The 12,147-nt window shown below is 39.2% G+C and overlaps 1 protein-coding gene across 2 annotated transcripts in view; it reads left to right on the top strand.

Moving 5' to 3' along the window:
* Nucleotides 1–12,147, top strand: part of HHAT (hedgehog acyltransferase) — a 207,438-nt gene that overhangs the window by 43,917 nt on the left and 151,374 nt on the right. For both annotated transcript variants that reach the window (XM_027452998.3, XM_027453000.3), the window contains exons 3-5: nt 2,388–2,501; nt 2,675–2,869; nt 7,578–7,790. In XM_027452998.3, the coding sequence (XP_027308799.3) occupies nt 2,388–2,501; nt 2,675–2,869; nt 7,578–7,790 (522 nt within the window). The remainder of the gene's footprint in view (nt 1–2,387; nt 2,502–2,674; nt 2,870–7,577; nt 7,791–12,147) is intronic.

Genomic DNA, 12,147 nt, shown 5'->3' with positions numbered 1-12,147 from the left:
TGTGTTGATTTGCTGCAAGCTTCTGTCCTTGCAGTTCCTTAAAGTCCTCCTTGCAGTAAGTTGATGTGTTGAGCAGTGTTTTGCTGGAAGCAGAGATCATAGAACAATTTACTGTGCTTCTTGTTGGGCTTTTCTTTCCTGTGTTGGTACTTTGTATGGAAACTTTACTGCTAAGTGTTTTAATGTTTTTCCTGTTTCATTGACACATTTTTCTCCCTCCATAGCCAGACTCCCGTAGACTCCAGAGTCCAAAGCTCTGTGAGGAACAAGACAAAAAAACTCAAAGCACAGGCACTGTCTATTTTTCTTAATGTATAAATAAACAGATAAGTGCCTCCAAGACGAGAGATACCGTGGTACTTAATCTGCTTTTTCTGATGTTCTGCTCTTTTGTGGGATCAAGCAGGTTTATTTTTCTTGGAGGGGTGGAGTGATATAACATAAGCACTGTTAGTTTCTTGTTTCCAGCACCTTTTCCTCTGTGACCTAGGCTAACCTGAACTACCTTTCAATAACATGGAAATAATGCTAACAAAACAGCTCCAAAAGTGACTTTTGTTCACCAGAGGTACAAATTTAGCCTCAGAAATTCACAGTAACTTCACAGATTTTCACAGTCATAGTTAATTTCCTTTGTTTATTTCTAATGAGGAAAAAGATTTGCCAGGCATATCTAGATTTAAGCACCATAATGGCAGTTTTTTTCTGGTTGCTGGTCTGAGTGTTACTCATTAGTAATATCACTTAATAATCTTCTGTGCTGCTACTTGGCCTTCACGGCTTTGATCATCATTTACATTTCCTCCAGCCTTTTTTCCGTTTTTCATGTCATCTGGCTGTTTGGGTAATGTGTAACATCAGTGACCAATAGTTGCACCCTTGATTGACCTGTAGCCCCCCCCCCATAGAGGAGAACAGATTTTGAAGCATTCATGTTTAAAGAAACGTGTTTTTGTTTTAAGACAAACTAAATCCCAGATAACACACCCCACTTCTTTTTGAAGAAAATTCACCATGCAATTAATTTTGAAGGTGATTTAAACGAGGCTAAAAATGCATATCTGTGGAGTTATCTTGGTTTTTAGGCCCATTGTCACCATTGTTATGGGCCCCTCTACAGGTGCTTTCCAGAAAGCCATAAAATATTCTGGAGATTGGAAGTGTATGAGATGCTGAATTTAGGTCTAGTCATGCAGGCAGCTGTGTGTGTTTGTGAGTCCTAACTTTTAGCAGGGAAGTGGGGGCTGCCAGCTGATCCCTTTTATCTAGCTTAAAATGATATTTGCATGTTTCAGGAGTTTCAAGCTGACCTGGCTTCACCTGGTCACAGTTAGGCTTTATTGAAACAGTGAGTAAAAATCATCTTAGAGCAAGGTGTTGTTTCATCCAAACTGTAAGTTTGCCAAGCTAGTTTCCTTATTCCTCAGAAAAGTCTAGGTATGCACGTATGGCAGTCAGGACTTGGTTTCACTTTCACCTTTTCTCACCTATCTATTGCCCTCTCTTCTGGGAATAGAAGTAGTGGTTGGTACTCCATATTCCTTTGTGCTGTCCAGGTTGGATAACATGGTGAATTGATCTGGTTGCATGTGATTTGCCTACACTTGTAACCAGGCAGGGTTTCCTTGGCACCATCCTACTTATTTTTGTTTGCAGCTCCTTTGCACTGCCTACCTTTCTGTTAAATCAGGCCATCTCAAAAGCAACCCTGAGGAGTGTGTGGGCCATGTGCTTGCCTCCTGTTGAGAGCATGTCTTGATTTTGTTGTTTTCAATAGGTTTCAGCAAAAGAAAGAGTTCAGGCAAATACTTAAGGTGCCTGGCACTCATTCTTGCTCAACTATCTCTTTTCTGATAATCTGCTCATGAGCATGCAGCAGCACAAGGAAACTTTGGATTAATTTATCCAGTGATCTGGAGCCTGTCCTGCAGAAAGAAGTGGAATATGTATCTCCCTGTCATGGGAACGCTTAAGAGCTTACGTACTTTGAAATTAACTTGGGGTCTAGGCCATCTGCAACCTCGTATTTTGTCAGTGGCAGTGTTTTCATGCTGCACCTGGGGCCCTGCAGGTTCCTGCTGCTGTTGATTTTGTGTGCAGGTGGGGCAGGTATCAGCTCCCTTTAGTGCACTTCTTGTTCTGTGCTGGCAATGCCCCTCTGCTCTTCCACGTCTTTCTGTGGATTTTAGGGCATTTGAAGTCAAAACGGAGTTGTTGGAGCTCACCACTGTAAACAATCAGACAGGATTGCTTAAACAAAAGATTCTTCCGTGATCAAGTTCTGTGGTATTGGATAATGGACCTCGTATGTTACTGAGACATTTTGTTGACCTTTAAGAATATGGCTTTGCGGTTAGGCACATTTACCAATTCTCTTGTGTGCCCAGGATCCCCTGGATTTTGAGTGGAGCTACTGGGTTGAATGGGGAAGGGAACGTATACTGTGGCTTCTGGCTGGTCATCTGCTGGTATCACAAATGTGCAGACTCTTCATGGAGAAGGTATGTATGTATTTAACTTACAGTGGTGAATTTCTGTGTGTTCTAGTTAGCTATGTGAACAGAAAGCCTGCCACTCTACTCTGTATAGAACAGTACATGTATTTTTTGCTTTAGAAATAAAGTTTAAAAATTGTTAATTGTTCTTTTTCTTTTTTTTTTTTTTTTCCGAACAGTATAAACCATGGTGCTTGATGGTGTATGGAATGGCTGCCTGCTGGTTTCTATTAGGAATCAAGGGCTTTGCGGTCATCTTGCTATACGCAGCTATTTCGTTTGCTGTGGCTCAGTTTCAGATCTCGCTCCTGACATGGATGTGCTCTCTTGTCCTGTTATCCACTTTACACATACCAGCTGTGGAAGAAGCCAAGGTAATTTCAGAAGCATGGATTAAGCATCAAATTAATTACAGTGTTATTTGTTGTTACAGTAGCCATCTTTTAGACCAACTACTGCCCCTTCAGTCGGTCTAAACAGAGGTTGGCTTGAAAACCTTCAGGAAGTATATAACTGCATATGGGTCACATGAGAGCTTCTACAATTAGAAATGTGGATATGTATATGTTCATAAGCTTGGTGAGCACTCACTTTAGTGTGGATTTGGGTGTTTTTTCAAGGCATAAAGTGAAAGGTAGCTCACAACAATAATACATAACCTGATTCATAATGGTGCGTGTGACTGAAGTCACAGTTACTGTTCTTTGGTCTTTTAGATAACAGCTGACACAATCAGGTTAAATTCAGCGTACTGTACATGCTAGCCTGTTTACACGCTTCTTCTAAAGCTTTGGATATACTTCTTTGAGGCTGCCATCTCTAGCTCTTGCGTTTGTTACTGCCTTTGTTCCCTCCTTCCTCTTTGTTCTATGTTGATGTTGCAGGTCCTGCAGGACTCTCAAACAGCAAACGAGAGGAGTGAAATTGGTGGTGGTCTGATGCTTGGGAAATGCCTGTGGGGTTTTTCTGAGAGAGGTCTGTCACCCATGCAAGGATAAAAGCCTGGGCTGTTCTGTTTGCTTTTGAAGAGACAATCGGGCAGAAAATGGTTCCAAGTGACTTCTCTAGATAAAGCCCAGCCTTCTAGAGCTGTATCTGGTCAGATGGCTCCGCAGCAGAGCTCCTCTTCTGTGCCTGAGACCCGGCTGCATTCTTACTCTGAATTATGCCAAATGAATGGAAGAACTATGCAGGGTAACGTGGCAGTCTCTTACCATGTAAGGGAGTGTTTAAACCTTAACAAGAGATCCATGAGCATGCTGTCTACTGTAACTTCTGTTACTTTTATTGATCTCCACTCTTATTCACCATTCTTGACTTCATCTGTTTTCCTTTGACACCTCTTTTGCCCTACAGGAAAAGTTGTTTCCTTATTTTTCCTCCCTCCTACCTCCTTTCCATTTGCTGTCTTTCTGCTGACTGTGGAGCCACGTGCAGTGCCTCTCGTGTGACTAGGACTTGCCACTCTGAATTCAGCGTGCATGGGAGCAGGCTCAGCAGCTCTGGTCAGAGCTGTTCATTCTGCTGCTCCTGCACAGAAGTGCCACTCTTGTACTGCCACCTGAATAGCAAAGAGAAGCTAAAATAGCTTCTTTATAATGTGTGTACTGCTGTTTGGGAAGAGCAGTGGAGGAATTGGTGCCTAATGCCAAACAAATGCTAAAGATGAAGCTAACAGACCCCAGGAACATTTGGGAAAACTTTGTAAGCCGGTAAAACAATGTTTGATGTTCAGTGTAAATGCAGTTCATTAGAGCTAAAGCTCTCCGTGTGGTGGAAGTTTTCGGTAAAACTCGACTCTAGTGTTCAAGAGGAAGTGTACCTTCAAGAGGATGCCAGAGAGGTCTGGCATTGCTTGAGAAAAGCATCCAGTCATTGTGATAATGTGTTGGTATCTTGGCTGACTTTAGCCTATGATCAGGCATAGAATTGTGGCCAATTATATGCAAAAGCACAGCATCAGTTATACAGATTGTAAACTCTGTAGTACACACCTCAATTAAGAGAGGTTCTCAGAAACAGGAATTGGGATGTTGCAGCTGTGCCCGTGATTAAATTTTCACAGCACAAACATACACTACCACCTTGCTGTGAGGTTGGCAACTAGAAATAAAAACATGAGCCTTGCTCTAATTCCTATAAATTTGGTTAACTTAGAATGTGTGAATATATCAAAGACCTTAACTGATTTTTTTTTCTGGTTCTTCTTTTGAAAAGAAGAGGTGACAAGACATTTGTTCAGTGTCTGTGGCCTGATTCCAAAATCTTGTTTTCCTTCACTGCCACAGAGACATGTTTGCACACCCTCAGTGACTTCCAGCCTGTGTTCAGAAAATAAATGACTGTCCCTGTATCAAATATTAAATACAGGATAACTGAGAAAGAAATGGGAGACAGATTTACACTTCTCTCTTCCTATCTTACCTGCTGATTGGTCTGTCTTTTTCTGAGTATTGTGGCCAAAGTATTTTTCTCAGGCTTCTTTCTCTCTCTTTTGGTCAGACCCAGCACATGAGATTATCCTTCATTATTTAAATATGTAGTGGAAACTGGAGGGTAAGACCCGGGGCAAATGTGTTCTTTCATTAATAACCTGTAGATATTAGTAGAAGGTGATATGGATTTCCCTCCCCACCTGGTTTATAGAGCTGGCGATCAGTGCTACAGAGTGGTATCCACGTGGTTGTTGCTTAAGTATACTGCTAGGAAAGTTGATGAAGGAGCCTACCCTTTATTTGGGGTAGCCTTTGTACCTACTGTAAACATCTCTGTCTATTGCCCAGAAATTGGCAACGTCCCTGTTTGCTGATGCAGTTTTTGGAAAGGTTCTGTTCATTATTTTGAATGTTAGGCTGCGTTTTGAATGTTAGGCTGGATAGCAGAAGCCAGCACTTGCATTCCTTAAAAGCAAAGTCTGCTGCTGAGGCATTACTCAAAAGCCAATTCAAACTTGTTGGTAACTTGCATGAAATGAAATACTGAATACCTTGCAGGAATTAAATACCGTATCTTCTAAATGTTAAATTATTTGTACTTATTCTGAAGGAATTGATATGTGACTTTGGAAGGACTGACTTCACAAGGATACTAGAGATTGTGCCAGCAATACACAATTACATCCCAGCTCTTTTATAAAGCCATGTGTTTTTGATGTAAGTTTGTCATCCTGACAGAAGGAATAGTTTGGAATTCTACAGTCACAGCAGCAGGCCAAAATTTTGCTTGACCATATAGGTACTACACTGGACATGCATTTTAAATTGTCCTCTCTTTCATCTTCCTTTGAAGAATATTGCTGAGTGGCCCACATGCTGTTACTTTTCCCCGCTTATGAATTATTTTTGTTGCTGGCTATTTTTTCTTGTTCTCTTTTACTTGGTTTGTGGTTTGGAGTAAAATCCCGGAGGAAGGACTGCTGTGACACAAATATGGCGTTTCCCTTCCTTTTCCACTCCAAGTGCTGATGGCTGATAGTGGAAGTCTTCCAAATACTTAAAACCAAATGTTTCTGCTTGCTTTTTGATGCTGTTACTCAAATCCATGCCCTTATCGTATCAGGATATTTTTTCTTTGTGCTATTGCTAACTACTTGTGTATAGTGGGATCTGCTTCATTTTGCTATTGATGAACTTGTGTCCCTTTAATTTCATTTGTGTCAGACCTCTTTAAATTTCTCAGATGCCGTTGAGACTGAGACACCAACACATCCTCCTCTGTTCTGTCCATTGAGAGCAGCGCTGTACATAACATCCACACAATTAATCATTTGGAAAGCCCATGGATATTTTTCTGTCTTCCTGTTGGTTTGCTCATTAGGATTTGAATCTGAAAAATCCGCTTTGCCCAGCATTGGGGTTTGGATTTGAGATCTGGATTTCTGATGCTTCTTGAGATGTGGTTTGGCCTCACCACACTTAATTGTAATTTATGGGTAGTTGTGGACATTCCTCTCAGTCATGCTGATCAGTGCACTGAGATGAAATTACGTGTCTTAATGTGGAAGAATTACCCCATGGGGATGGAGTATGATAAATACTGTGCCAGTCCTAGAGTAAACATATTTCTCCTCTGTTAGAGGTATAATCATACCAATTTAAAGTGCTGATTTTGAGGGTTCATATCCAGGAATTGCTTAGTTAAGACTGACAGGATCTTAACTGGTGTCTGCAGGCTTCTGCATGGAAATAAAGACTGTTTCTCTGACATTTTGATTGACCAGACAAGTTGCTTGCTCACAACTGTTTGGTGCAAACTCAGTTTTCCTGTTTCACTAATGCGTTTGGCAACACAGATTTTAGAAAAACTGCTTCTTAGTTGTGTAGAAATGTCATCTTTGCATTTATTTGGACTAAGAGGAAAAAAACTACGAATACATTGCAAGGTTTGTTTTAATTTTGAGGAGGAAGGTATAGGTTTTCTGTGTGGTATAGGTAGATTTCTGTCTCACTGAGAGATGAAAGGGCTTCTAAAGCCCACTACAAACAAATATAATCAGACAAATTAAATTTGCTAATGTTCTGAGTTTTGTTGTGATGGGTGAGTACCAATATACATATATAAATATATGTATATACATATTATTTTTTTGTAGAAAATGTGCAACAGGGAATATCATAAACATGACAAAGGGTCAGAAAAATCTTTCTAGCCTTGGGCTTCCTAGTGAGTGTCTCAATCTCTTTAGGTCTGAATTGTAGCCTTGGCTTCAGTCCTAGTAGCTCTTCAGTTATCAACACGATTGCCAGCTATTTTGGATACTCTATTACTGGACAAAACCTGAGGGGGAAAAAATAGCACTGCTGTGAGAAAAGCTCTCCTAATTTCATAATTCTTCAAAATGTACTACAGTTTGGAATTAAGCTGTTATAATTTTATGCCATCAGCAGCTCGTTCAGCAGCCAGTGCTCACTCTTCAGATGTTAGCGATGTTCACTTCAGACATTCATTCTGGCCTCCGTTAACTTTAGTTGCTTTCTGCTGCTGGTGACCTGAAATGTCAGGGTCTTGAGTGATAACATTTGTCTTGCAATTTTAAAACCACAGCATTGTACCATTATGAGCTGACTTTTCTTTGTCTCACAGAGAAAGTGGTACGACAATGAAAATGAGTATTATCTGCTGCTCTTCACGGTGTCTGTCCGCTGCCTCTTCTACACGAGTTTCAGCCTGGAATACTGCTGGCACGAGCCTGCCCAGAAATCATCACATTCATTCCTGTGGATGCTGGCATACGTGTTTTACTATCCCTTGTTCCACAATGGACCCCTTATGAACTTCGATGAATTTAGTAAGCAGGTAAGAGTATTTTTAAGACAATGCAGTTACAGACTTCCAGCGCATCTGTGTCTGAGTCAAACTTGACTAAGAATTATTGAAGAAAGTGGTGATCTCTTTTCAGCTGCCAAGTCTAGACACAGAACCTGTTCTTTATTAGAAGTAGATTAGATGTGATGGGTTAATTTTCATTTTTCATATTTTGAGACATTTTAATAATGATCATGAGCAAAATTTTAGGTAGACGACAATGCTTTCACCCTTGCAATAATATGAAGAGATATTTCATACCTTGATATACCTTTTGAAATACACTATAAAAAAGTAGGTTGCAGATGACTCTGAGTTTATATTTATTTTCTGGTTACGTTTTTGACAAAATGGATGTTGATGAGACTTCGAAAGAGAAGGTGTCTCATTAGGGACATTAGTATGTATTTGTCCCTTTCTTGGCAAGTGTTGAAGTAAGCTGCTTGTGGAAGGGAAGGCTGTGGATGGAAACAAATCTTAAATCTTTGTGTTTATATGCCATCCATGAAATAACAGTGAATTTGTATAAGGCTGATAATTAACATTGATAATATATTTGGTTGGTTGATGGAAAAAATATCAAAATAAGCTTTTATATCTAGTGATTGGGTGGAGAGAGGTTGATTGGACTCCAGTGTTAGGGAGAAGGTAGAAAGAAACAATAGTTACTGAAAGCTGACAGTAATCTCCTCTATTAGACTCTCTCCTTCAAAAATGAATATTTTTCTTTCAACTAGTTACTTAAAAAAAAAAACTACAGAAAAGGTGTTTTTATGTGCATTGTAGCTTCCATAAAAATGTATCAGTAACTAATTCTATAATACTATCCTTGTTATTTAAATGATTTCAGTTTCTGTGTAGTCTTTAGGTAATTAGGATAGTATGTCTAAAATAGTATTCCCCATAATTTTGATAATATCAAATAATATTACGGGAACATGAAGACTGGACAGTTGGGAGTGAATCACTGGGAATTTGGTGGTGTCCTGCATGCCAACTTGAAGACATCCCTCCCTTCTCTACCAGTTTAGAAGCTGAAATTCTTCTAAAGGATTTAGAAGAATTTGTAATTCTAATTCTTCTTCTAATTCTTCTAGGATTTTTTTTTGGTCTGACACTTTATTGCTTTTCTTGTTTTCTTGCACACTTAAGTAAGCAATGAAATAACCATCAATGATGTTTATAGTTAACGTTTGGGTAAAGTGGATGAGTGGATAGTTTAAACTGAAACAGCAGTTTTATGGTTTGTATATGGATGCCTGTGTATTCCTTCTGTTTATTTTTGGTAAGTTCCTGTTGAAACTGTAACAAATAGAGACTTGGGTTTATGAAAGTGAAAACTGAGGTAATAGTGGGCACAAGTGGCAGGTCTGATACTCATTTGTATTTAATAGTTCTGGAAAATGCAAGGCTAAACTCTATTATCCTGGACAAGATGTTGTAGAAAAAGTCTGCGGGACTTTTTTTTCTTATCTGAAGTTGCAGCTTATCTAAGCTGACAGGAAGCCTAAGTAAATGTTTGGTTTCATGCTTTTGTGACAAGTGAGTTCCTGTCATTTAGGTGGATGATTTTGGTCAGATTTCTACTTTGATCATAAAATTTATACCACAGTATTGTTTCCCAAGCTTGACGCAAATTATCATTCCTGCGTTGTTTTTTTTTTTTGTTATGTGCATGGTAGGGGAACTCCTCTGATGACACATTTTTTTTATTAAAAAAAAAAAAATTCCTTTTTAAAAACATGGCAAATCTTAGTTTTAACCTGGTTATCATGGGCAGTTGGTGTATAATTTTAATACAAAAAAAAAATTCTCCTGTGCAGCTCCTCTTTGCTACTTCAGACATACCCAGTAGTCAGCACTTCAAAGAAGTCAGATTAATCCCAGTTCATTGAGGTTGCTGTTTTCTGCCAGTGAAGAAACACTGATAAAAGTGAGGTCTTGTGCTGGTTGCTGGTTGCTCCAGAAAAGGTGTCCTTGTAGCTGAGTCAGCCTGGAAGGATGGGCTCCACTTGCCTTCTGCTGCAGCGGGAAACGTCTGATTCCTTTACTAAAAGCCCTTAAGCTTTTGTGAATCATACAAATGAAATAGGAGAGGCAAGGTAGGTCCCTAAATAGACACTAAAGTTCTGAGGCTGACTAATGCATTTGCATGCTTATTTTCCATTACATTTAATAGTAGGCAGGTGTCCAAATCCTCTCTGTATGTTTGAATATCTCAGCATGAGTTCTTAAATGAACCTGGAGACTGGATGCTGTCAAGTAGGAAGCAGAGATGCCGAGATGCTCCCTGAGCTGTGACTGGAGGAAGTGTTACACAGATTAAAGGGGCAGAGTCAAATGATCTTTCACCACTTTGAAGAAAAGTTGGTTTCTTCAAGTGCTTACTGCCAGTGCGATGCCATTAAGGGAGATGAGTCAGATAAGCAAAAGCATCTGTGAGACTGACAGAAGCGTGTAATAAGCAATCTTCCAGGCTTCACTGAGAACAAGCCAATCATCTATGCATCTTTAATACCCTGTTCAGGAAAAGACAACACCTAGGAGAAATGGGGATTTAAAAACCTTCAAATGAGTAAGATTGTTCTTCTGCTAGACTGACTTATATGGATGCCCAGAAAGTTTTCTTTACTGTTTATTGTTTTATAGCTTTTAAATTGTGTTAAATAACACCCATATTACTGTACTGCACACAGAGAGAAATTAATTTTCTCAAGGAGTGTTTCAGAACCTGTATACAAGACTGTGAGTAGAGGGCAGCTTGGAGCTAGCTGGATGGAAAAACTGCGTGTAGAGTCTTGAAATGAAAGTTAGTTTATCTGATACAGCTCAGTAAAGACCTGTGCAAAGCCTGTCTGTATTCTTGGTTTGACACAGAGTGAGGGGAAAAAGCAAACATGGAGAATGGGATGCCTGTATTTGCATTACGTTGTCATTTAAATATGCACAGACCTGTTCTGTTAAAGCCATAAAGAAGAAAAAATATTGAACAATTTGTTTCTTGGTGTATGTCAAAATGCATGAAAAAGTATTCTTGTAAGAGTCACGGCATCACCTTGACAGCTGAGGTTAGAGAAGGGTTTTGAAGATAGCAGTTTGTAGCAGTTAGTTCAAAGCACACAGTACAAAAAGTGTGTTTATTGCTGCTATCAGAAAAGGAGATGGAGAACTGCAGAAGCACTTCACTGAAGTTGAGACTGAGAAGAGGATTCCTGCTCAGTGCTGGAAAGCAGAGGTATTGAAAGTGGAAGCAGAGAAACTGTTGCATGAATAAAAAAGGTTAATAATAACGTTGGTAGTTTGCATCCACTGCTAGACAGAAATGAGAGCCGTAGTATTTCACCAATGGCCTTATTTAATTTCTGGGTAGAAGCAGAACATAGCATTTCTTGTCATGGATTTGAAGTTGCATTGTGCAAATACTTGTGATTAAATGGTAGTCTCCAAAATGTCATCTACTTAGTACAAATTTATCTATAAGCTTAGTATGCTGCTTTGTTTTCAAGTGAACTGAGCTAACTGCATGGGATGTATATTGTGCTATTAAGATGATTAGGATCTTGAGGAGGTTTTTGACTTGTGGAGGGGTGGGTTGCTTATGTATGTGCATTGTTGGTGTTGAGTTAAAGACTGAAGAATGTACCTTGGCATACGTGCAATGACAGATGAAGAAAAAAAAAAAGAAAAAATTGAGGCAGTCCTATCTTTCTATTATTTCATCATATTTGCTTTTTACTGTGGAAAGAAGGTAAAGTAATAGTATACCAATTTGTTTACTATAGTTAGCATGGTAAGAATCTTCTGAGAAACGTGTCAACTGAAAACTTTGTCTTATCTAATTTTTAACTTGCACTTAACTGGCATTTGCTCAGCATGTCACATAGGTCTCACTGACCTTGGTGATGCTACAGGAGCAGAATGAAGAGCTGTTTTCAGGTAGTCAATCCAATACAGGTGGCAGATATTTGAGATATTTTTGAGCAAGCAGTTATTTTTTCTGTATTTGGTAGCATTGCTGCTTAGACAATCTTATTCTCATTCACAGATGTAGTATCTTTAAACTTTTTTTTTCCATTATCCACAGATATTGATAAAGTACAGGAATTAAGAAATGAGTATCTCTTCTGGATTCTTATATTCTTATGATTCTATTTCTGGATTCTATAATTCTTATGATTAATAGCACTTGGCTGTTTCTACAACAGATTTGTTCTGTAGGACTTGAGAATGATTAGTGTAACCTCAGGATCAATATGTTTGTTTGATGCAGCAAACTTTCATGGTTGGTCATTGGGATTGGACCTGCCTGGTCTGTAGGCTGCTTGGACAGTTTGACCAAGTAGTCCTA

This window comes from Anas platyrhynchos, chromosome 3 (assembly GCF_047663525.1).
Source record: "Anas platyrhynchos isolate ZD024472 breed Pekin duck chromosome 3, IASCAAS_PekinDuck_T2T, whole genome shotgun sequence".
In the NCBI taxonomy this organism is placed as follows: Eukaryota; Metazoa; Chordata; class Aves; order Anseriformes; family Anatidae; genus Anas; species Anas platyrhynchos.
Note: the sequence above shows the minus strand (reverse complement) of the source record. Positions and strands in the feature narration are given on the sequence as shown.